Source organism: Protopterus annectens, chromosome 5.part0 (assembly GCF_019279795.1).
Source record: "Protopterus annectens isolate FY-2018-M chromosome 5.part0, PAN1.0, whole genome shotgun sequence".
Lineage (NCBI taxonomy): Eukaryota > Metazoa > Chordata > Ceratodontiformes > Protopteridae > Protopterus > Protopterus annectens.
In genome coordinates, this window is record NC_056735.1 from 1,317,052,781 (window position 1) to 1,317,080,084 (window position 27,304).

The 27,304-nt window shown below is 40.0% G+C and overlaps 1 protein-coding gene across 1 annotated transcript in view; it reads left to right on the forward strand.

Annotated features, from left to right (window-relative positions):
• The first annotated feature begins 1,021 nt into the window (after window positions 1–1,021).
• Window positions 1,022–27,304, forward strand: part of CNOT11 (CCR4-NOT transcription complex subunit 11) — an 844,502-nt gene continuing 818,219 nt past the window's right edge. The window contains exon 1 of the mRNA XM_044071126.1: window positions 1,022–1,487. Coding sequence (XP_043927061.1) covers window positions 1,169–1,487 — 319 coding nt within the window. The 5' untranslated portion in view covers window positions 1,022–1,168. The remainder of the gene's footprint in view (window positions 1,488–27,304) is intronic.

Here is a 27,304-nt window from a genome sequence, read left to right on the forward strand (position 1 = left end):
TTATGGTGGAAATAACCCCTGCCAATGGATGTTATGAAGCCCAAAGATGCAAGCAGAGGGCCTCTACACACCTGGATAGGCATTATTAAAATAGTAACACATGCCCTGGAAATCATTATTGCGCTTAGGGAATGGGCTATCTGTAGAATTGTTGAACTTTACTCTTTTTTATGAAAATAGCTCCTCTGTCTAAGGCGTCAAATATGTTGTCATATACGTAAATGGTGTTGGCAGAAATATTTTAAATTCCCGAATATTTACTTCTTTTGGTCCCTTACGCTTAAATGTGTGGTTTGCTGCCACTCAATCATTAGGGATCGAAATTACTACGATGACATGCCTTCCAATTGCACAGTTGTATTTATTTTGTGTCCTCTTTATTTTAGGCTTTATTCAGAGTTCTTGAACTAAGAGTCGAGAGATACAACGCTGCATAGCTCTCATTCTTCACGTACACAGACAGAAACTTACAGCTTTTCTATGCTCGCTTTACTGTTTACACTCGCTAAACAGCACAAGCACTGCTTAGCGAGTGTAAAATAATGACTGTGTCCATCTCTATTTCACTTCCATGCACGTATACACTCACACACTTTACTACTTTTTATTTTACATTTATTAAACAGCAAAAGCGCTACTTAGCGAGCGTAAATAATGGAAGCCGTTAGTTTTTACGGTTTTAGTAATGCAGACCAAACTATATGCTGCCTTAAAGGGGCAGACACGTTTTTCAGCGGGCACTCCGTTAGTTCTACACCCAGGATGCGGACATGCAGGTCACCTTTTCTGTTATGCCTGTTAGCAAAACTCCTTGGCTAATCACAAACTGCCTATCCACATTAGGAAACCTGGAAATGGTGTAATTTGTTGTGGCTTTCTCAAAAATTCTACAGGTTAATTATATTCGCTTCAAAAACAGAATAACACACACTAACAATCAAAATCAACCCAACACAAATTCAATTACTATCTCATACAAGCGATGGGACGGCCGAGGGCGGGTTTATTAATACATCCAGGGTGGTACTTCCTGGGGAAAGAACGCGTGTTTACGACAAGCCGTGAAACTGTTTTTTTTTCCTTTTAGGTTTTTATTTTGAGGAATTCGAGTGGAAAGAGTTGTTTATTTTACTTATTGTAGCAAGGTTTATTAATTTTTATTGTCGCTATGACGCTTGCCCCCAAGGAGCTTGCCAATCTTTTGGGGATAATATCAGAGGAGGCATGTACCAACACTTTTGAGGGTCTTTCTACTGCTTTTCATCATTATTTTTCTAAAGCAGACCACTTTCGAGTGGGCTCGGTGTTAGTAATGCTACTTCAGCAGCCTGACTTATTGCCTACGTCTTCACAGAGACTTACAGCATTGTATTTGTTATGGGAAATGTATCGTACTGAGCCGCTGCCTGCTAACCCTTTTGCAGCAGTATTTGCCCATTTACTGAATCCAGCTCCTTCAGGAGAAGAGCAGGACAGACTCCTTTCTGGTAGGTAGGAGTGCATCTTGTTTTCTGTAGGCATATTTGTTGCTGTTACTTTGATATTTGTTCTTGATGCTGTTGATCCATTTTAAAACTCCAAATAAGCAGTTTCGAAATACTTAAAATTCTCTTGACTTTTTCTTAATTTGCACCTTTTAATTAACACTTTGAGTGTGTGTAGTCTTGTTTTTTTTTTCTTAGTGTTCTGTCTCTTTTTATCCTGTTGTATTGTTGATAACTGTGGTGCCTTTGGACGATCTAGTAGAACAGTACCACCCCAGGTGCGCAGTAGTAAGTCCCACCTAAATCCCACTCAACACCCCCAGACGTGTTCAAATAAGGAATGCTAAAATGTATTTATTTATTTTACATTTGTTGATCGGGATAGTCCGACTGGATATATGTTGATTTTCAGCAGATGCCCGGGGAGAAAAGCTCCACATACCAAAAAAGAGACAGTACATACATCACTGAGTGATAAACTCAGGCAGACATGTTTAGAAAAATATAGACAAAGAATACAGGCAGATATCAATATACACAATGTGCAGACTTGCATCTGATTGGCAAAGACGTATCAGAAAATGTGAACGTAGAGTGCAATCAGATCTTGTAATTTACAGTGCTTAGACATTCAAATGTTATGAGGCATAGATACTTGGCTAAACAGCAGGTTGGGTAGCAAGACGTATTGGTGAAGTTGTTAGGCTTAGAACAAGAGCACAGCCAATGAGATGTGAGGTATTTTTTGAGTTCTCTTTTATGAGGTTTCCTTGGTAATGGCAGTAGGGAGTAGATTCCAGATTTTACCGGTTGAGTTGGCAAATATAGCATCGCTTGCGGAGTTGTTGGATTTTTGGGTCAGTATCATTAGTTTATCAGCTAAGCGTAATGGCCTGGGGGCACTATGAGGGGTGAGAATATTTTTGAGGGCAGGGGTGTTTTCAGGTTGATGGTGCATTTTATGCGCTACTATAAGCTGGTTGAACTGTAGAAGGGTAGGATATTCTAGCCATCCCAGTGCTTTGAGGTTCTGGCAATGGTGGGTCCTAAAAGCCATGCCTGTAGTGAATCTGGCTATATGATTGTAACATCCTGATAATTTGTTGAGATCGGTTTTGGATAGGTTGGTGAGTACAGGGGAGGCATACTTAAGGGTAGAGATGAGGTGTGATCTTGCAATAGCTACCCTAGCTGGGGGGGGGGGGGGTGAGGAAAGGTTTGGCTCTGTACAGGGAACCAAGTTTTTTGTTGATGGACTTGATAGTGTGATTGACATGTTTTATCAAATTTAAGGTTGTAGTCTATTATTACACCTAGAAGCTTTGTACGGTCATCAGGGGAGATAATGGTGTCCTTGCTATATTTGATGTTGAAGGAAGGAGGAGGAATTATACGGTTAGGGGAGAAAAGTAGTAGCTTGGTTTTGTTAGGATTTAGAAGCGGGCGGCGATTAGCTAGCCATGTTTCTACTGTGCTGAAAGTGGTCTGGGTGAGGGTTAGAAGTTGTGTAGGAGAGGAGGCAGAGCATATTAGCGTTGAGTCATCTGCATATTGGATGCAGGTGGCTCCTGGTATGGTGGTGTGCAGGTCATTGATAAAGATAGAGAAAAGAAGGGGACCTAGTATGGACCCTTGTGGGACACCTAGGGTTATAGGAAGTTGGGATGACAGCTTGCTCTGCCATAAGACAGCCTGTTGTCTACCGTTTAGGTAGGAGTGAAACCATTGTATTGCGTGTTGGTCTAATTAAACCGATGGTTTGTAAGGTATCGAGCAGTAGCTGATGGTTGACCATATCGAAAGCTTTTGAGAGATCTATGAAGAGTGCTGAAGATAGTTTGTTGTTACGATGAAGATTGATGACAGAGAAAGATAGAAGAGCTGTGGTGGTACTGTGGAATGGCCTAAAGCTGTGTTGAGAGTTGGCGAGCTTTCCGTTTTGAATAAGAAAGTGCATGATTTGTTTGTGTATGCATCTTTCCATGATTTTAGGTAGTGGTGAAAGAATGGCTATAGGTCTAAAGCTGAATAATTTTGTGGAACTTCTTTTATGGAGTGTTATAACGTGATATTTTTCATATTACTGGGATGGATCTGTTGATCAGAATAGAAATGAGAAGTGCTATGGCATCGGCTGCTTTTTGAAGATATTCAGCTGGGAGGTGGTCGGCAGCTAGTGTAGTAGGTTTTATCTTTTTGAGTAAGGTCCGGATCAGGTTGGTAGGTACGGTTTGAAAGGTAAAGGTGGGCTGGGTGCTGGGTGAATCGGGGCTAGATGTGCCAGAACTGGTGTCCGTTTCCGATGGAGTGAGATGGGTAGCTAGAGACTGAATAGTTTCAGTAAAGAAGGAGTTGAAACATTTTGCAATTTCAGCAGGGGATTTATCAAGGGCAGCTGATGGGGTAGGAATGGTGGAAAGGGTGGAGAAGATTGTTAATACCAGCCCAGAACTTTTGAGGTTTTAGCTGATATTTTTGTTGTAGGAGGGTGTAGTGATTTTTTTTTTTGTCTAGAATGACAGATTTTTTGGTCTGGTTCCTTAGTTTCCGGTAGCTTACTTGGTCCTTAGGGGCTTTGCTAACATGCCACTTAGCCCAGGTGATGTTTCTTAGTTTAATTTTGGTTTTTGTTTCTTTAGATAGCCATGGTGCAACCGTGGCTTTTACATGGATGATACGGGTAGGAGCATGGTGGTTAAGGATAGCTAGAAATTTGGCATTGAAGTACTCAACTGCTTCTTGTAATGGGAGTCATTTCAAGACATTCCAATTACATGCTTTGAGTTCTTTTTGGAAGTTGTCAAGTTTAAAGTTCCTGATGTTTCTTTATAGTTTTGTAGGTGGGCTGGTTGGGAATGTCTGCTTTTGAGCCTAATATAGGTAAGGCAGTGATCACTTAGATCATTGGGTAATGTACCTGACTTGTACTTTTGGGGGTTGCTGTTAATAAGTATCCAAACGAGGATACTATCTTTGACTCTATTTCTGCTAAATCCAGTGGGGGTGGCAATGATCTGAGTAAACCTGTGGAGGTTTAAATGGGTGGAGGGAGTTTCAGAGGAACAGGTGTTCCAGTCAATGTTAAAGTCCCCCAAGACAATGGTTTCCTGGGGATAGTTAGAAGCTAGCCAATGTAAGATATTTTCTAGAGTATTATCATTCTTGCTGGGTGGAATATAAATGCAGACAATGTATCTGCATTTATATTTGTTTATTAGTTTGGTGATGAGGATTTCTGCATTGCCAAACTGGGGTGGCTGTTTGGTGTCAATTGTTATTGTTAGGGTAGACTTGTATAGTACAGCTACCCCGCCATTTTTCCAGGAGATCCGGTCCAGTCTAAGGATGTTGTACTGTGGGGGGGGTTATTTCGCTATCTTTGGTTATTGGTTTTAGTCAGGTTTCTGTGAGGCAGATGATATCAGGGGAGTGAACAGCTATGAGTCCATTTAGGCTATGGATCTTGTTGATTAGGCTTCAGATTTTTGAGATGACAGCCCCGAAATGAGTTTGGAAGTCTATCAATCTGGGTAGTACACGTTGGGTTGTTAGATGGTGTGCTTGGGTCTACTGTTGTGGATGGGCCAGGGTTGGGGTGGATGTCTCCATCCTTCATAAGATTAATTTTTAAGTTGCTTATGAGTCTTTTAAAAATTTGTTTTATGATTTGATTTTTTCTTAGCTTTTGGTTTTTAAGCTAATGTAGTGGTAGTTAGTCGGGTGATGGTAATGGGGGGGGGGCAGGGAATTAGGAGAGGAGGTGGTTATGTGGTGGATAAACTTATTAAATGCTGGGTTGGTGTCTGAGAGTTTGGGTATTGGACTTCAAGATGCTGTACATATTCATAGGAGCTTAGGTGATAAGGAATGAATAGCAGGGGTACTAAGGGTAGCAGCATTAGTGTTTTAGCTGTAGTCATAATAAATTACTAGGGTAGGGCCTGTATTGAGTGTATGTTGTGGATAAAAGGTTAGAGAGAATAGAATAGCTATGGGTGGGTTAACATGGATAGTGGAGTGGATAGAGGGTGTATTATTGTGCTAGGAGTTTACTGGGTTCTAGGAGCACGTGTAGTTGGTTAGCTAATTAAGAGGGCGTGCCAGTGGTACCATAAACGTAGTACTACCAGGGGCAGGTGGGGCACGGAGCTAAACTGGTAAAGCAGATGCCTAGAGGCAGCCTGTGCAGGTATGAGTTACAAAAACAAGTAGCACTATAATTCTAAGTTTAATTTTTTTCTGTTTTTGCAGGGGGCAAGCCCCCCTGCACCCCCATATGGGGGGGCTGTACCCATCACACACCCTGTAAATTAAGTATACCAACTCCTAGATAGCACTGTTCAGCCCTCTACTGTGGCCAATGTACGCATGATGTGAATGTCAAATCTACATGGCAGTCAATTATGCATTATTTGCGTATGATGTCACATCCATTTGGCATGTCAGTCACACAGAGCACTCCCACTTCTGCACACACTGACTGGGGAGGTACTGTTCTACAACAATGCTGTGCTTTGAACACTGAAATGCTGTGGACTATATTGGAGTGCATTTTATATCCGGTACACTGGCAGACTCCATCTGTTGCTGGAGTCCTTTGAGTAATAACCCGCTAATACTACATTGATTGGCAGCTATTTGCTTAGAACTCTGAAATAAAGCCCTACAGTCTCTGAAAAAGTCTTCCTAGCTAAAAGGATAAGACTGTTAAAGGAAAACTCAACACCTATATGTTCAGAGTCATCTGCTGATCCAGCATTACTGATGCCTGCAGAGTCCCAAATAAGAGCTAACATTGTGTTCATTTGTATGATGAAGCAAGAAATAAAAACACCTGATTTGTTTCATTTCTCACAGCACCTCCTAGCAGATTGTGGCTTATTACAACTGCTGTGAAATAATGGAAGTAGAAATATATAAAGTAACAATTGCTGTCATATAAGCAGCCACTGTCATAATGCATCTGGGGAGGTTAGGATTTTATGAGCTCTTAAGTGCTGCTAAGTTCGGGACTCGCATTACAGAATGACAGTGGACAGTGTTGTCTGGCAAAAGCCAATGGCAGAAGGCATAACTATTTTAAAAGCTGTTAGGTTCTTTGCTCTGCCAGAGTGCACAGTGTCTAACAGCTTTTAAAGCAGTTCATTCTTCAGAGGGTCACTTAGTTTCCGCCTGCTGTCTGAACGCTCTAAAACACTTTGTGCACTAGTACTTACTTTATTTTCTTTGTACATGGAGCAGCTACAAAATGAATTATGACAGATGCTAAGATTCATTTCTTTGATAATGGCTTTCAAGTTGAAAATGTTGCCATCCCATGTATTGAGCACAAGCTGGTTGTGATCGAAGACTTGATCCTAATCCTGTACATTATACCCAAATATTGTGTGTTCTAGCAAGGAATAATTTTATTTGTAAAAATGACTATCACATTTAATTAGTATATAAATGGTGGGTTGAGGAGGTGGCACCCCACTCTGATATAGTATAATAGTGAATGCTTATATTATGTTAGTTAGTGTTTTATTTGTTGTTGTGCTATTTTCTGTTTTTTTCTGATGAAACTACTAATTGATGTGGCACTGTGATGGGAATCCTTATGACATACTATAATACTGATTCGTTAATAAAGCTTGTCTAAGTTGCAAGTTTTGGGCTTGTTACAGCACGTAATAAAGCCCCAGCACAATAATGTTTTCTACTGAATGAGCAGTATTATTACAGAGAATTTCTTTTATTAATCACTTGTGTAATTGTACCGGTGATTGTTATGCATGGCCCGTTGTTATCCGTATACCAGACCTCGTCCACAACTTTGGAATTCTCAAAAGCTGCATGAACTGCAGTGGGACACTAGACTTCATTATCACCTCGCCAATCACTGGTATCCTTGTTATGCTTGTATGAGAGGATGTTAATGCAGAGTTGGTAACTGCTTGGAGTTATTATTACCTTTTGATTATTGTGAGAATGTTGCCTGCTTCTGTGTTGCAGGTTTGGTATTAAATTTTTTATTAGTTTTAACTCTCAAAACCACTCCGTTACAGTCTGGCCCTCAAAATACACCAATAACCACAATAGAGTAGGAAAAAAACAGGAAATGATCAGTGAACTGTAATGAAACAAATTATTTTAATACACACACACACACACACACACACACACACACACACACACACACACACACACACACACTAAGCGCTTTTGTTTTCCACTGGGGTCTTCATCAGAATACTCAGTTAAAAATGTCACGTCCTTAAATAATATTCCTACTTTAGTGATTTAAAGATACAACACTAAAATATTAACACCATAAAAATCTGTATGTAAATAAAAAAAACTTTTTGTTATAGTTCAAAATTCATGAAACACTGTGTGTAATCTCTAGTATAAAACAACATGAAGTAGCAGATTTTCCATCTGGGCACATTTTTTTAAATCTCATCTTAAAATTATTTTCTGTTGTATCAAAGTACCAGTAACATTATTGTTCCCAGTTATCCAGATAAAGATTTCATGCTGTCAGTAGGGATATATTGTAGTATATCCATAATGTAGTGTGCCTGGAGGCGTTGTGTTCTTTTTTCTTTCATTTCTTGGAGGTTTGTTTTCCAGTACATGAAATGCACTTTGTGGCTGAAGTTAATGTAGAACAACATAAGGTTGTCTGGGAAGAAGAGATTGCCTTGTGTATTGAGGTTTTGGCATAATTGAAGGACCCCCCCCAGTAAAATGTAGGCAGACTTGATGGCTTGCCAATAATAAGCACTTGGGCTTCAGACCAGTTGTTTTACATTAGGAAGGTTTGTGGCATGCACTGTGGTGGCAGGACAGGTAGCTTTCATCCTTCTAAGTTGGGAACTGCTGATTGAGAGCCCAGTGTCTGTTATTCTTAAAGTGTATTAGTTCTGGTTTAATCACTTGGGCTTCAGGTCAGTTATTTTACATTAAGAAGGTTTGTGGTCTGCACTGTTGTGGGAGAAGAGGCTGGACTCTGCCCTTCTGAACTGGGAATTTCTGGTTAAAGGTTTATAGTGCCTGAATATTTGAACTGTATCTTACTGAAATTGGTACACCTTGTTTGCTGTAGCATAGACTTGATCCAGGCCTGCTGAATCTAGCTTTGTTTATATGCTTGTTGTTTGTTTGCTTGTTATTACCCTGGAACGCTAATTCCACCTAATACGCGGCTTCTCAGCGCTTCTGTGGATCACTAGAGATATCTGCATTGCTTACTGTACTTATTTCCTTGTTTCACTTGAAAGAAAGTTACTGTTTGTCGTTTTTGCATTTAATTTACCTTTAACACATTGCACTTAAGTTACCTGGCACTTGCCCACTAAAGCAATTATATAAGTCAGCACTAAAAATTAAAAGCACTACACCCTCACTCCCCACTGGCCCTGGTTTTCAATTATTAAGGAATTCCCAATATTATTGTAGCATGTCCAAAGGTCAGTTGTCAATCTCCTCTCTGGTCCAGCTGGTGAATCTGGGAATCTTGAGGCAATGTTACAACTGCCTCATGTACACAGACAACCCTCTCCTCCTCCCAACAAATTCCAACACATGTGAGAGATGCAACCATATAGCCAAACTGGAGGCTAAGCTCTCTCAACTCAGTACTGGCATAACTAGTCAGGAGGAGAAGGAAACCACACTCACTACAATTCCAGTCTCACATAGACCTAACACGACAGCAAACCAAACACATAATCACACAAAAACATACTCGGAGGCTCTAAATAAAGATCTGCCGAAGCAGCAGAGACCTCCAAAGCAGACACCCAAGCAGCCGCTACCCCAAAACAAAACACGTGCAACACATATCTCTCAAAGCCAATGTGCCGAACAGTCACAGCCCTTAAGACTAAACAACACACCTGGTACACTTGTAATAGGTGACTCTATCGCCAGGCACACTGACGTCCCGCTCACCAGGCTGAACAAGGAGAGGGTCACGGTGAGCAGCCTGTCGGGCGCTAGGATCCGCCACATAACACAAGCACTCAGGTCACTCCAAGGCAAGTACAAATATGACTCAGTCATTGTCCATGCTGGTGTGAATGACCTGAGACGTACCTCCCTGGACTACATGAAAAGAGACATAAAGGAGCTCTCTGAGCATGTAGCCCAGGCCAGTATGACCCTGACCTTGAGTAGCATCTTCCTCACCAAGAATGATGCCACAATATGAAGACAAGATGATCCATTTCAACAATTGGCTTAAGTACTGGTGTCATTCAAAGGGGATCCAATGCCTGTCAGCTTGGGATGATATGCTCGACAAGCCACGATGCTTCGCTAGGGATGGCTTGCACCTGTCACCCCTGGGCTTTTGGATATTGGCAAAGGCTCTTGCTACCCCCGTAGTGCATTTTTTAGGCAAGGCTCAAAAGACAAACCCACCTCCATAGGTATCACAAGGGATAAGAAACTAAGAGTAATGCTACTCAACGCCAGAAGTCTAAACCTCAAGATGCACGCACTCGAAACTCTCCTTAGCATGGAGAACATCGATATCTGTGCAGTAACAGAAACCTGGTTCAGGGCTCCCGAGAGCACCCCAGCACTACCAGGTTATACCTCATACCATGCTTTTCGGCCCCAAAACTTGGACTGAACCACAAAAGGAGGGGGAGTATTGATATTCATCAAAGATACACACACCTCCAGGTTGGTGGCAAAGCACGAAGCATCAGAGACTGTCCATGTGCAACTAACAGTGGGTAAAACTGCCTTCCAGTTTATAGCCTGCTACAGACCACCCTCCCAAACCCAGGAACCCCACTCTGCCTTCCTGAGAACACTGGAAAATATGAAGGTCTCTCCAAACACCATTATATTGTGCGACTTCAACTACCCAAACATAGACTGGGAGCATTACTGTAGCTCCAGCACCCTAGCCCAAAGGTTCCTAGAATTTATAAACTCAAATGCTATGGAACAACTTGTTACCACTCCCACAAGAGGGGAAAACATACTGGACCTGATCATCCCCAACATGGGGACTCTATGCTCCAGACCAGAAGTGTATCCCTTACTGGTAAGATCAGACCATAAACTAATCTCACTGGATATTCACATCCCGACCCTACCCCCTGCCCAGAAAACCACAGGGAAAAACTTCTCTAAAGCAAATTTCACACTCCTCAAAACTGAGGTGGAATCCTTCAAAGCCCCCGGGCCTGTGGAAAATACGTCCCAGACCGCAGAATCCTTTATAAACGCATTCTATGAACACCTTCAGGAATGCATGGATCATGCGATCCCAAATAAAACCAAGACCCAATCCTCCAAAGGCAGACGTCCTGTCTGGTGGACCCCAGCCATAAAGAAACTATACAATAGAAGGAGGAAGCTACTAAATGATAGAGCAAAATCCCAAAAAGGGAAGGCATCACTGATCAGTATTAGCAAAAAACTACGGGCACACAAAATTGTCTAAGGCCAGCTTCGAGAGAAAAATTGCACAGGACACTAAGGATAATCGCAAGGCTTTCTTTAGTTATGTTAGAAACCTGGATGGTAATTCCCAGATATGCTCAGAATTAGTCCAAAATGACAAAAAATACACCGAACCCACAGACATTGCCAACATCCTAGCTGACAGGTTCAGCGCAAACTCCCCCCCCCCCCCAACCAAAAGGGCAAATATCTATCCCAGCAGAGTGCTGCCCCCCTGACATCTCAAGAAGAGCTAAACCCAAACCTAAAACTACTGTTCAATCTCAGCCTTACTACAGGATATGTGCCCAAAGAGTGACGTACAACAACAGTGGTCCCTCTCCATAAAGGTGGAGCCTCAACGGATCCTGGAAACTATTGCCCCATAAGCCTGACTAGCTTGGTCTGCAAAGCTATGGAAAGGATCATCATGGACCTCATAAATAAAGATATTGGGGACCTACAAACACTGGATCCTACCCAGTTCAGCTTTAAGGGCAGATCCTGCCTCTTAAACCTGGTTGATTTCTTTGAAACAGTCACCAAGGCCATTGACGAGGGGAAGGTGGTCCACACAGCCTACCTGGACCTCGCAAAAGCCTTCGATACAATACCCCACTCGGGCATTATAGATAAGCTCACCAGCTTAAATATAAACCCCTATGTCACTAGATGGATTGCAAACTAGCTCAAGGACAGAACCCACATGGTTAGAATTGCTGGAGCCATGTCAGACTCCAAACCAGTTACAAGTGGTGCCCCACAAGGCTCAGTCCTGGGACCTCTCTTGTTCGGTATATATTTCTCGGAGGTACAGGCCAACACGGAAGGACTGTGGCTGACCAAGTTCGCAGATGACTGCAAACTGGGCGCCATAATCGACTCTCCAGCCAACACAAGCATCCTCCAAAAGGGCCTCATAGAAACAGACAACTGGTGCCAGAGCCATGGCCTCAAGCTATATGCCAAAAAGTGTATAGTCATCCACTTTGGAAAAAACAAAGTGCCCACAAATTACCACATAGGTGGTAATCCATTAAGTACAGAAGAAGTAATTAGGGACCTGGGGACGGAAGTTGATAGCAATCTCTCATTTGACAACCACGTGGCCAAAGTGGTTAGAAAAACATTTTATATAGCCCACCTAATCATGAAGGGATTCACATCTAGATCAGGGGACGTCATTGTGCCTCTCTACTCATCCCTCATCAGGCCCATAATTGAGTACAATGCCCCTTTTGGGATGTACCTTACCAGACACCTGCAGCAACTGGAAAGACCCCAAATGTACCTCACCAAGAGGATCAAAGGGCTCAAACAGATGCCATATGCTGCCCGGTTAAAGAAACTCCAGCTCTACTCAGTGGCATACCGCCTGTTCAGAGGCGATCTGTGCCTGACGTATAAAGCCATGTCCAACCCGGAATTAATGGACATGCTGCACCTCAGAAAATCCAAATCCCATCGAGCTACGCGCTCGAGGGACTTGAACCTCAGCACTGAAATAAATAGGACATGCTGGAGGGACAGATTCATAACCCAGAGCCTCTCTTCACTCCGGAATAAAATCCCAGTCCAGGTTAGGCAGAGTCCCTCATTGACTCTCTTCAAGAGGAATCTTGATGAGTGATCGTAGGTTTACCCCGGGTATCACTTCTGTGTCACTGTTAGGCACAGTATGCTAACCTCGAAAAAGGGCATAGCAAAATAAATTTAAAATGGGTGGCGAAAGCCAAACACATTCTGGCTAGGCTTATAAATGCCCTAGGGCAGATAGCCTAGTATGAACCTATGAATAATGTTTCCTTTTCAGGCATTCAAGAAATATGCATCTCCCAAAGTCACTTTCTGTCTCTGTACATTATCAGTATCTGTTAGGAAATGTCCAGAACATCTTATTTAGGTGTCACTTGGTGAGATTTGTTAAACATGATCTTGGTGTAAGTGAATTCATTGCATGTAGCAAAGGATGTAAGAGTAAGCTGGGGACATCAGGAGGGTGTCTAGGTCAAAATGTGCTAGCTAACTCGATCAGACTCTTCAGTTACATGCAACCAGAAAAGTCTGAGGTAACTGTACTTAATTCACCATGCAAATCATATTCGTATTCATATATGACTATCATTTCATTGTACTTGGCACTTGTGAAACTATATATATATATATATATATATATATATATATATATATATATATATATATATATATATATAATATATGTAATTGAATGTACATATTTAATCTAGATGGAAAACTGACTGTTTGCTGAAGTACTATACAAGCAGTTTACTGATGTAAGCCTATTATTTGGAGCCATTTTGTTCTATGTTATTTTGTCTTGGCAATCTAATAATAGTGTTTGGAGCAACTTTTGCAAGGTTCATACCTTAAGTGTCCTCTGACTAATGGACTTGCTTAATGAATTTAAGTACAGAAAAAAAAAATAGTCCAAGTGACCTGCTACATGACGCGAAGAAGTTCTTTCCAGTTTCTTCTTTTCTTTCCATGGCTTGTTTTTTCATTCAGTTCTGAATGGTTTGAGTGGCAAGAGAATCGACTAGATAAATAAAACATTCATATGAGAAAGAGGTGCTGTAACCTGCCATTAAAACAGTTGTATGGTACAGTGTTTTAGCTTTATTACTTTTAACATGCTGTGCATGTTATTGTTGAAAACTCTCAAAACCTTAAATGGAAAATTTGACTATTTCTGCAGTGCAGGTATAGTTTTGACTTTTGCCTCTTACACTGATGGGGGACAGCAAGAATGCTTTTTGCCACAATTGTATTAGTAATAGTAACTGGGCATGTTTAGTATCTGGTTCTGCCTAGCATCAAGTAGTGCATTTGTAATAACTTGGAGGCAGCCTTTTGAGTAACCGGAGTAGTAGAGTGGGGCAGCAGTATGAGGATCATATGAAATAGAAGGCAACTCAGTCTTGACTATTTACAACTTCCTAGGATCCACTCTTAAACTGTCCCACATTTTTCTCCTTTAGAGAATAAGAGCAACACTACAGAATGTTATATTCAGAAAGTAATCTAAGAAGTAAACCAATACGAGAATGGAGAACGGACATTTTGCCAGTAGAGATTACTGCAATTAGTGGTACAGAGAATAGGCAGGGGAGGGATCTAGTATTCACTGGAGAAAACTGGCAAAGGAACCAAGGTATTTGGAGCTAGAGAGAGAAAGGTTATAGAATGGGAAGAGGTCAAGAAGACACTTGTGACTGCAGGCTAGAGACTGCCTTCCCTATCAGGGACTGATATCAGAGTACAGTCCAGGAAAAAGGATAGGGGAATCATAAGTGAAAGACCTTCTCTAGTAGAGTTTTAGTTGAATCTAGAACAGATGCGAGGTTATTAAAAAAAAAAAAGGGGGGGGGTTATTTAGTAAGGCTTGTAAAATATTGAGCAGTAACTGCAGAACTGAATCAGAGAAGGTTAGAAAACATTGGGAGAAGAGATTGGGTAAGCAATTCACTAGGACACAGTGGGAGGACATGTGTATAGTTCCCAACTATGCAACAATATTTAGAGGATTTAGGATTTTTGTTTGGAAATGTTTGCATATGTATTTTTATACCTGTAGCAGACTCCAGAGATTTTCCACAGGTTATTACTAGGCTAACTGCCCTTGTGGGCCATTTTAACCCTAGCTAATCACCCCGTGTGGGACTCAAACCCTGCACCTTGTGTCTGTAAGGTAAACACCTTAACCATTAGGCTAACCTCCCACCCCTTTTTTCTCGGGTAGATGACAAATGTTGGAGTTCTGATTGGAAAGAAAGAAGTAACTGGGATCATATTTCTCGGAGTGTAATGAGTTGGTGGACTTCAAAATATTCCCTACAGAGTACTCTGTCAGACATATTGGGTGAACAAGTAGGTGTTAACTAAGGAAATTCATTCATTCATTCATTCATTCATTCATTTATGAGCTGGGGTACATAATTGTTTAGACATAGTAAGGACTATTAAGTGTAATTCTGGTGGCTGCCAAAAAAGCAATTACTAGAAAATGGAAATCTGAGTTTAAACCAACTGTATTTGAAGTGGTGAGTATTATAACAGAGAGAAAAGAACTGGCAGTGGGATCTTTAGAAAAAAAATGGAAATTGTGAGAACGATATATGCAGAATAACATTTTGGAGGAGGAGTGAAATTTAAGCAGGAATCGAGCAACTTATATATTGTTTGATAGTTATACAAAAGAAAAGTATAATGTTTATAACTAGGGACATGTTAGTATGGTTATTTCCTTTTATATAAATGTACGTCTGCTTAAGTGATTACAATTTGTAACACCTTTATTGAATAATTATTTTTGATTTCTCCTATGCAGCAGTAATATTATCCTGACTGAATCATTTCGCTTCCATGATAGTAGCTGTTTCATGTTTTGTCATATTAACCCTTTTAAAATGAATGTCTTGTTAGAACCTGTACTTTCGCACACTTGCTAAATGGCACAGTATGCATGCTTTGTTCAGCGCACATAAAGAGAATAGCTAAATAATAAAGCCATAGCTATGATTGTTACAACTTTATATCATAATAAGTTATAGCATTTCTGTAAATCTGTGAGTATAATATGTACAGTCTCCATGAGCAGGCATAAGTTTTGCTGTTATTTTTACATCATACTTAAATACTGACAGTTTAGAGTTTGTTTATTCATCTAAGGAGCTGTGAGTGACACTTAAGTAGATGAAACTCAGATAGGACTCTCATTCTGTACCATTAATCTTTATAGTTAAATCAGTTGCCCAGATTATAACAATTCATTATTGATCCCTCACTGCTCCTTATTGTGAATTCTGTTAAACTACATTAATTCTTTTCAGTGAAAATAAGCTGTCATCTTTAAAATTAAAAAATTAGAAAGATTCACCTTATGTTGAGCACCTTGGTGTGACTGCTATCAATGGGTTTCCATTATTATTTGGGGGTACTAGGAGGAGCTCAGGTAACAAAAAAGAGGGTATAAGCCTTTGACCTGGGGTCAGAGGCAATAACTGTCAACATTTTTGGGCCTTAAACCAACATTAAACCACGTTTATATAGACCTTCATGCATTTGGAAAAATACCATTCAAAAGTTTTAAAAAACATTCATTGTTAAGGACCACTTAATAATAATAGCGGTTTTATTAAACAAAGGTTTACCAGTTTGGATTTTCTCTTACAGTTGTTATGTTCTAGGATCTCATGTGTGGTCTTTTAAGTTTTAGTCCACAGGAATTGGTATTATTCTGCTCAGTAGAGGGGAATGATCAAAGTAGTTAAATAAGTTCGGAAAATCATCATAAGTCCAAGTAAAAAAAATTCTTTCTTTTTCAAAAAGTCAGATTAACGTTGTGTGATCAATTATCATTAGTGCCAAGTTGGCTTACTTTTATGTGTAAAACAGTGGTTGTGTTGGTGGGAGGGTATCTGTTATGGGTGTGCCAATGGTAACGTCATACTGAATGGGCAGAGACTTTACATTCATCCCCGCCCATATGAGACTGCGTGAACATTAGAAGTATCGCAGTATGTTAACTGTACATTTGGAGCACAAAACATGTTAGTGAAAATAAGGTACAAGTCTGCATCAAGCCATCTAGGTAGATTAGTATATCTGTCCGTAAAATTATCATTTGACAATTCACCATTTATTAATTCATACTCTGTAAAAAAAAAAAAAAAAAAAAAAAAAAAAAAAAACACACGAGTGTGTTGATGTCTGAATAATGTAGATCCAGTGATTTTAGATAGGACCTGCCTTTTAGGGTGATAGAGAGGGGGGTCCTTTGTTAGAATTAGTTAATTAAAGCAGGGTGATCATGGAATTCCTAAGTTGTAATAGCGCTTTCGCTAATAAAATGCTTCTTCTCATCTGCCTAATGAAAAATTTAAGGCCAAAAGGAATTCTATAAGAATATATATTTAGTCTGGCCAAGTTGGTATTGTATTGTTGTGTGGTATTTGCTTTTTTTTAAAAATATTTTTTTTTTTCCCCAAGGATAAGTCATTTTGATTTTGTTGGAGTGCCACATGGTTGGCTGTTCCTGTGCTATGTTTATTTTATTTATTTGACATTTGTTTAACATTTGTTTACTGGGAAATTCGACTGGACACAGGTCCTTTTTTCAGCAGAGGCCCGGGGAGAAAAGCTCCATGAGTAACAGTACATTTTCATGCACACATTACAATAATCAAAAAAGTATAAAGTAAACAAAATGTAGTATACATAACCTACAAATTTGTTACATCTTGACGACAAAACCTAGGCTTTGAACATAGCTAGTACTATTTGTATGTATGACTTGTGTCAAGATATAAGGTTGACAGGTCAGTAGGAACAAAGGATTAAACACCGGGGGAGAAGTTGGATATGTTTTGGGTATACTGTGATGCATCAGAGCACTTATGAGAGGTTAGTACAGGGATATAGCCACTTATTTTTTAGATAAGCTTTAAGTGATGACTTAAAGTGGTTTGTGGATGAGATTGAGAGAATGGAGTTTAGGAAGGGAGTTCCATATACAAGATATGTAGTTGGAAAATAACGATTCTTCTGCAGTGTTGTTGGCGGTGAGTAAGTTCTTGTTGTTAGAACGATGTGGTCTGCTGGAACTGTAAGGAAGAATGAGATTTTGTAGTGCAGGGGTTCTAGTTGGTTGTATTGCAATTTTGTGAGTTAGAGTTGGTTGTAAAGAATAATGTTGGGAAGCTCAAGCCAGTCTAGTATCCTTAAAGCTGTACAGTGATGTGTTCTATATGGGCAGTCAGATGCAAACTTAGCAATTTTATTATAACATGCTTCTAGCTTGGATAAGTCAGTTTTCCTTAGATTAGTTAAAATTGGAGAGGCATATACTAGAGTGGAGAGCAGATGGGTTTGTGCTAATGTAATTTTGGCCATTGTGGTCAGGAACCTTTTGTGCCTATGTAGACTTCCAATTTTCTTATGGGCTTTTTAGGGAAACATTCAAGTCAAATTTTAGGGTATTGTCTTATTTCCATGCTAAGAAGCTTTGTATGGATTGTCAGGGAGATCACAGTATTGTCTTTGGCTATTATGTTAAATGTTTGGCATGAGAGAGATGTCTTGTTAGGTTGGAAGAGTAATAATTTAGTTTTGTTTGGGTTCGGGATTAGATGGGTATTGGCTAACTATGTTTCAACAGAAGTGAAAGATTCATGTGTTTTGAGAATGAAGAGGTGATAGAGAAGTGGCAGTACAGATAAGTGTTGACTCTTCTGCATACTGTATTGTAGAACCATGTGGAGTAGCTGTGTGTAGATTATTAGTAAAGAGGGAGAAAAGGAGAGGGCCCAAGATAGATCCTTGGGGTCACCAATGGATGAAGGATGGCATGGAGATGGGTCACCCTGCCATAGAACAGATTGTTGACAGCCAGATAAATTAGTTATGAAACCATGCTATGGCAGATGGTGAGAAAGCTAGTTTGGTTAGTACTTGTGTTAGTTTGGAATGGGAGACCATAGCAAACACTTTTGATAGGTCTAGAAAGATGGCAGATGCAAAGATGTTGTTATTCCTGTGATGGTTTTTGGTATTAAAGAAGCATAAGAGAGCTGTAGTGGTACTATGTGATGGGCGAAACCCATGCTGAGTGTTTGAGAGAAGGTTATTTGTTAGTAAGAATTTCGTGACCTGGAGATGAATACACCTTTCGAGTAGCTTAGAAAGAGGTGAAAGAATAGCAATTGGCCGATAGTTTCATTTCTGAAGTGGGATTACATGGGGAAATTTTCCACAGTTGAGGGACCTTGTTTTCGAGAATGGGAAGGCTATAGATTCAGCTGCAATTATGAGGTATTAACTGGGTAAGTTATCTATGGCAAGTGTAGTAGGTTTTAGTTTCTGTAGTAGATTTTTTTATAGTGGCTGTAGGAACTGGGGAGAGAGATTATGAGGCATTGCTAGTTGTAGACTTGGCTGGTTTGGTATCAGGAGTAGGAGTTTGCTGTCTGGAAAGGTCGATTTATAGATTTTAGTAAAATGTTTGGTGAAAATTATATCTATGCTATCGGAACTGTTGTGGATGTTTGGCGGTGTAGTAGATTTTCATGGGTGAAGGATTGAGTTTATAGCGGGCCAGAATTTTTGAGGGTTTGTTGATGTGTGTTTTGAATGTTACGATAGCAATTTATTTTATTCTGTTTTATTTGTTTTTTTGCCTTATTTGTAAGTTTTTGGTACTGTTGTTTATAAACTGCTGTGTTAGTCTTGTGCCATAGTTCCCAGGCTTTATCTCTAGTTTTCAGAAGCGCCCTAGTGTCTCTGCTTAGCCAGGGGGCATAGTTTGTTTTTATTCTGGTTCTAACAGGGGCATGTGCATTGAATATATCCAAGAAAGATTTATTAAAGTGGTTCACTGCATTATCTAGGTCAAGGTATTTGAGTGGAGTCGAATTGCAACTTTGTAAGTCAGCTAGGAAGTTGTCAAGATTAAAGTTGTGTTTTTCTGAGTTGTTTAAATGTAGTAGGTTTTGGTGGGAATGTGTTGTCGTATAAGAAATGTGGGTAGGTGGTCGCTCAGACCATCAGGAAGGCAACCTGATTGGAATGAGTTAGAGGAGTTATTTAATATTATACCATGACCCCCCCCAAAACGTGAACGCTGATTGGCCAGCGTGCACATTGTAAATCGAGTTATACTAATGGAAAAAGGTCTGGTCGCCCGGACTTTTTTAGTATAACTCTACTTTTAAAACACTGTCTCGCGATGTTAAATGGGTTTAATATAGCGAGACAGCTTTAAAATAAGCAACGGAGATCTCCGTTGCTTATTTTAAAGCTGTCTCATGCTAAACCCATTTAACATAGCAAAACAGTAAAAAAGCAACGAAGATCTTGCTTTCTCCGTTGCTTTTGCCCACAGCTCTGATGTACTGCGCAGGCGCTTAGTACATCAGAACTGCCGGATGCCAGACATCTGCGGAAGGGCAGTAAACAGGCATTATACTATGCCATTATTTAAGAAAAGTAATAGTTTCTTTTCTTAAATAATGTCATGGTATAATAGCAATAACCCACGCCTGGGTGTGGGTAATGCTGTATTTACCCACGGTTGGCTTTGTTTGGTCCTCGGGCTTCACCCTCGGGACCAAACCACGCCGACCGTGGGTAAATCCAGCATTACCCACACCCAGGCATGGGTTATTGCTATAATATCCAATCCAAGCTGGATTGTTTTTTACTAGCCTTATCTATTCGGATAGGTTCTTAAACTTGCGTGGTTTTACACAAACTATTCATGTGATGGATTGGGTGATCTGTATCGCATGCAAACCAATCTAAATTAAAATCACCCAGTATGAATGTCTCTTGACTAAGGATACTACTTGACCAGTACAATAAACATTCTATAACTGGGACATTATTTTCCGGTGGGATATAGTAGTTAATAGAATTGTTTTTCTTGAATTTATGGTAGTGTGGTATAGATGATTTCTGCACTGTCCAGTTGTGGGGTTTTTTGTTCAAGGAAAGTTAAAGTGAGATGATCTTTAAAGAGGACAGCAACTCCACCTCCTGTCTCTTGTTGAGTCTGTCTACCCGTAGTATGGAGTAACCTGGGGTAGTATTTCATTATCTTTTGTACTTGGCTTTAACCATGTTTCAATGATCATGACTATGTCTGAGGAGTATGTAGCTAGAGTGCCACAGAGGATGTCCAGTTTGTTAGCTATACTTCCAATATTAATGTTTATTAGCAATAGGTCTGATATATTTATTTATTTTTTTATGTTTAGGATTGGATGTGTGGGGGTGTTGAGACTAGAGTGATTAGATGGGTTGGTGTTATCTGAGAGTGGTCTAAGGTTTGGGTGGATGTCGCCACTAAGCAGTAGCCTAGAGGCAATGTTGGTAAGTAGTTTCAAACGTTTGATAAGTTCATTGTTGAATTACTGAGGATAATAGTGACCATTTTTAGTAGGTATTAATTTAAATGTAAAATATTTGAGGCTAGTAATATTGACAAGCGTCAGACTGATGGTGAGATATATACATGCGTGTGATGAAAAGTGGGTGTCTGGAATGTGGTGAGGTGAGATAGTTATATGAGTGTAGTAAGAAATAGGTGAACCACGAACATGGCATATATGTTAGGTTGTGGGATAAAACTTGCGGCATTGCGCAGATGGAAGTTGTATTTTCTTTTAAAATCGGTGTGCAATGCTAGACGTTTGTCTTTAGTTTTATTGGTAGGAGAAAGGGGTCCAGATATGCTAAGGGAAGAGAGTGTGGGTTACCATGTAGCAAAGTTGTAAGCTAAGACAACTTAAAACAGTCAGATAATAGAGTCAGAAAGTGGTGGTTAAGTTTTGTCCAGAGTAGGCTAATTACAACTGGTCAGCAATAGGGTTTGGGAAGGCTAGGTGGCATGCCCTTGGGAGGGCTGAGTCCTCGTGCTTGGAAGATCAGAGCATGGTTTTAGACAAAGGCACAGCCATTAGGTGGGGCTTCCCACCACTGTTCTGGGAGTCCCTAAAGATGCAAGGGTGGAATAGATCATGCGTTGAGGTTATCAAGTGGACACCCTGCCTCAAATAAGCAAGAGTGATTTCACACATTTAAATATAATCTTAAATCAAACCAAGAGCTGTCGAAAATTAACAAAGACGAGCACTGAGGTGCCAGGTCAGGTCTCCAGGCCAAAGTGGGAGGTTAAGCTATATCCCTGCCTCGCGTGTGGACAATTAGTTGTGAAAATGTCTCTAGTTTTAAGTTGTAAATTTATACAACTTATATCAACAGGATGGAAAAGAATCAAAGAGGGGTGGTTCTCTTTGCTTGTGTGTTATCCCTGCATTGAGCATGTTTGAGATGCAATTTGAGTAGTGGTGGTCTAGGCGTGGGGAGTTGTTGGTGGCTCGGGAGCATTGGCAAGGCTAATCTTCTGGTTAGGGGGACGCGGTTCTGGAAATTAATGCTAGCTTAAAATACAAATGAAGCACATGTTTAGTCTCCAAGAATCTTTTCGGTATGAGTGCCAAACCAGTGCTTGAAAAATTGCCCCATATTGTCATTGTAATATAATATTCAAGGAGGAAATACCTCTTGGTCTGAAAGCACAGATCAGCATCTAATCACTTGGAAGTTGATTTCTTAAGAAAATTCGGGGGGGGGGGTTACGAGCCAAGACAGGGGCTACTACCACTTGAAGTTGAAGTGTAAACACATGGAGAAAATGGGGATAATGGGTGTGCTGCGATTTGTTGTCTGACTAAGGCGAAGGGTTTGGGGAGGGTGTGCGATCCGTGCATGTATTAAGAACATGCCTAACAAACGTCACATCATTATATACAAACACATCACTCCACATGACACTTTCTCAAACAAATACACACTAGCACATTTTCTGTCCTATCTCTTCTACATTATTTAAAGACAGCTTAATCCTACACATTCATAAGTCTTAAATAACACCATCTTACTTTAGAAAAACATAATTTAGATCCAACATAGACATAGTGCACACAATTTAAACACATACTGTTTATCACTAAAAATCTACTTATCTGGAGACATATACCCAAACCCTGGACCACAAAACGCTCTGCTAGGCAAATCTCTGACCTATTGATTCTGAATGTCAACATCAGAAGTATCTCCAGCAAACTTTCTGACCTACACGCATTTATAGCTCACTGCTCCCCTGACATACTAACCATTACCGAGACATTACTAAAACCCAGTACCCAAAATGAAGAAATTCTCCCACGAGGATATAATATCTCTGGATAGAGTAGGCAAAAAGGGAGGTGGAATTGCTATCCTCTACAAAAAATACAATCAACCTCAAACCCCATACCCAAATTTCAAAATGCCGAAACCTTAGGTTTAATCCTAAGCATAAATGACACAAAAACTATCATCATTCCCTGCTGTTATATTCCTCCAGGTAATAGGTCTCCCATCATTGAAGAAATGTTACAATGGGCCACAGATAATCTCCCCAAGAAACCATCGTACTAGGTGACCCGAACACTGATTCGTAAGCCTGTACCTCTAAGAACCCCACCAACCATTATTAATCTTTACAGTTTTACCTAACTTATCCAAGAACCCACTAGAATTGACAAAAAAACCCACAGTCTAGTTAGATTGGACACTAGTTAACTGCCCCAAACAAAACCATAAGACAGGATGCCTTCCTGATGGTCTTAGTGACCATCTCTTCACCTTCCTCCTGAGGAAACATACTAACATAGCCAAACCCATTGTTTTTAGACAAGTCAGAGACGGTTGTAAACTAAATATTCAAGAACTAAACAGTATTCTAAAACATAGCAACTGGAAACCACTACAAACCCTAAGTCTAGACCAAGCTGTTGACTACTTTAAGAATATTCTTGTCAATATCCTTGATAGACTCGCACCAATTAGGAAAATAAGAGCCAAGTCAAACTATGCACCATGGCTAACTAGGGAAACTAGAGCCCTTCTAAAGTCGGGGAATAAGGCTTGGAGAATTTGGAAGAAATACAATACTAGCCTAGCCAAATTTATCTACAACTTAGAAATCAGGCCAAGAGACAAACTAAACTCAATAGACAAAATGACTTCCTCAGTATCTAATACAAACATTCAAAAGGTCCCAAAAGTTTTGGCATGCCATTAACTCTCTCCTAAAACCAGGCAAAACTCCCACTCCCAACTCCACGAATGACAACAAGGACATTGCTTCCCAGTTCAATCACCACTTCACAGAATCCGTCTTAACACTATCCTCCCAACTATCCAAAAACAGCCCTACATACAACCCAACCAAATGCCCTGACAACATCCCATCCTTTACGCTCTCACCCGTTCCCACCTCAACAGTTTAAACACCTCCTAAAACTGAAACTTACCACCCTTGCTGCTGACAGTCTACCAGCCAACTTCCTAAAAATAGCTGCTGAATCCTTATCCTACCCTATTTCTATTCTTATCAATCGCTCCATACAAGAAGCATATGTCCCACAGCTATGGAAGGTGTCATACATTATTCCACTACATAAAGGCAGAAACTCTTATGAATGCTCAAATTGTCGCCCCATTGCCATTCTATCCCATTTTATCTAAAATACTAGAGAAATGTATACATTCTCAGGTAACACAATTCTAAACTTGCACCATCTCCTCTTCCCCCACACAGCATGGCTTCCGACAACACCATAGCACAACCACCGCTCTGCTCTCTTTCACCAATCTAATCAACCAACATAGAAATTAATAATAACTTTGTATCTGCGATATTTCTAGACCTCTCCAAAGCATTTGACATGGTTTCACATTCTTTACTACTAGACACCCTGACATCCCTGTCCTTTGCCCCTTCCGCTATAGCCTGGTTTAAAAGCTATCTGTCAAATAGGCAACAGTCTGTCCAATGGCAAAGTGTACTATTCTCCTTACTCACAACTACCATAGGTGCACCACAAGGCTCCATATTAGGCCAACTTCTTTTCTCCATATTTACCAATAATCTCCCTACCACCACACAGCATGCTTCACTTACACCATATGCTGATGATTCAACTGTTATCTGTTCAGCTCCATCACTTCCCACCCTGCAACAACTTGCCCAGGAATCTTTTAGCTCTGTGGAAAGTTGGATCACTCGGATTCAACTTATCCTAAACCTTAAACCAAATTACTACTTTTTCACCCCCAACAAAACTATTTCCACCCCTCTATCCTTCACTATCTCCTCCAAAATTGGCACTATTATCTCTCCCTCTGACCATACCAAACTCCTAGGCATTGAAATTGATAAAAATCTACACTTTGCCATCCACATTTCACAAACTATCAAAGTCCATAAAAAAATGGGAACACTATATAGGCACAGGAAATCCCTCTCAAAACAAGGACGGATTACCCTAGCCCAAACTCACCTCTTGTCTACCCTAATGTATGCTGCTCCAGTTCTTACCCAGCTTAGAAAACTTGACCGTGCCAGACTTGAATCATGTTATAATAACATTGCCAAGTTTGCAAACAACTCCAACTTTAGAACCCACCATTGCCAGGCTGTAAGGGAACTACAATGGCTGGAACTTCCCCAGCTACTAACCTATCACCAATTAGTCATTGCTTACAATGTGGTAACACATCCAGAAAAAAAACCTGCAGTAGGCTAACTTCTCACCCACTATAATACAAAATCGTCCTCTCCGATCTTCTGACAAACCCCTCCTCTGTCTCTCTAGGGTTAACAGGACTGCAGGAACAGCACTGTTCTCCCACTCCATAGCTAGAACCTGGAATAATCTCCCTCCTGCTCTGAGATTTCTGCCCCTACCTCTTCTCACTTTAAAGAATAAGTGGCTATGCCCATGTATTACACAAGTCCTCATATTATTCCATTTGTATACCTCACTTAGTAATATACCTACTGCAATATATATTACAGTCTAGGTCTTCTAATGCTGATTGAATTTGTATACTTATTCTGTTATTAACCATGTGTAACTATTTTTTCCTGTGTATATGTATGTGTGGATATATATATATATATATATATATATATATATATATATATATATATATATATATATATATATATATGTATGTATGTCTTGTGTCTTTTGCTGTATACTGTATTTTAACATATTGTTTGAAAATTCTCTATTTACTGTATTTTAACATATTGTGTAACATTTTACTTACTGTGTAACTTTTCTCCCCGGGCCTCCGCTGAAAGTGGACCTGTGTCCAGTCGGACCATCCCGGTTAGCAAATGTAAAATAAAGTAAATAAACAGGAGGTCCCAATTGACATTGGGGCTGTTCTCGTGTTAAAATGGAAAAGTTAGGATTCCTAAACCTTGAAGATGTTCTGGGGGGATTAAAAAGGGCATGGCTAGTTGTTGGCATCATGTGGTGGAGCCTTTATTTTGTTCACCATGAAAAAAGTTTGGATTGGTGAAAAACCCATCTTGCATGTGGATGGCTCAAGTTTATTGAGACTGTGTTGGCTACATAACACGGATTATCAATAATGCCATCCGTGGGTCTAACGGAGGTGTTGTGGTAGAGGGGGGCTTACAAAGCCTTGTTAGAGATTTTTCTAGAGCCAGAGCCGTCTGTGTGAAGGTCCAGGAGAATGGGAGTTCTTAGTGGTGTAAATAGTATGGGGGGTTCTTTACTGACTAATATGGTCCTTAACTAGGGTTATAGCATATTCTATCTTAAATCTAGTAAAAGCTTAGCTAAACAACGTGGGATGGCAGCTATATATTATAATATAGTCAAAACTAATATTAGGACAAATTCAATTACCATTTAAATATGCTTTATCGTCTAAAAAGTATTTGAGTCAATCATTGGATATGCAGAGATCCAGATTAGCCAAAAATATCAAACAAGTACTTGATGTGTATTGATCATTCTTAAAAATTCTGTAGATAATCTGACAGCATTCCTTTGTCAAAATATATTTGATGTATTCAAAGTCTAGTGTTCTTACTACTGGTCTGTGGATAAAAGGGTCCGTGAAATTTAAACAGTTATAGAAAACGTGCAAAAGGTCCCAATTCAGGTCTTTAATCGGTATTGGGCATGGTGGTCAAGCTTTCTGAGGGTTAGGGATTCTAGTGAACAGTTCGATTCTTTGTTACAACTACTCAGTTTAACACAGTTGAATACAACATCTGTCTCGTATGTTCGGTACCAAATGTCAGTATCTCATCTCTCCTCTGCCCTTAAATACACAAATGCAAAGTGCCATCTTGTGCCATTTTTGTCTAGGCAGATTACCCCAAACATTCTCACTGTTCATTCAGCTCCAGCTGTTCCTTCCATTGCTTCTCTGCCTCATTTTAGCTGGAAGAGTCCCCTCTATTCACAGTTCCTATATATTCATCCTCCAGTATTTCCTGTTCTGATTTGCATGGCAACTTACCCCTCCAGTAAATAAAATTGAAACAGCTGGTAAAGGTAAGTATTTTGCATTTCTTACTCTTACAAGCATCTATTTGCAATGTCTGATGAAAAGATAGATCTGAGAAATCATCCACTTGCAATTTGTGCCCTTATCTCCACTGTGTCCAAGTTTTGTTGCATATATTCCACTTGACTATCCAAGTTGCCCATATGCAGTTATATGGATACCATGGCGAGTTGCTGTTAGCAGCAAAAAGTCAAGGACTGTCAGTTGCATACAGATCCAGTCTTTCAATTTTTACCTCTTTCAGTCTTTTCATTGTCTCTTGACAGTCTTACAAATTTATTCTTTGGGATGATGATGTGGAGGCTGTGTTTTTTCCCGACAATAGTCATCTGTACACATTTCTTCTTCAGTGCTCATTAAAGCTAGTATTTCCATAATTTCAGTCACCTTTTGACTTGCTAACTCGACTC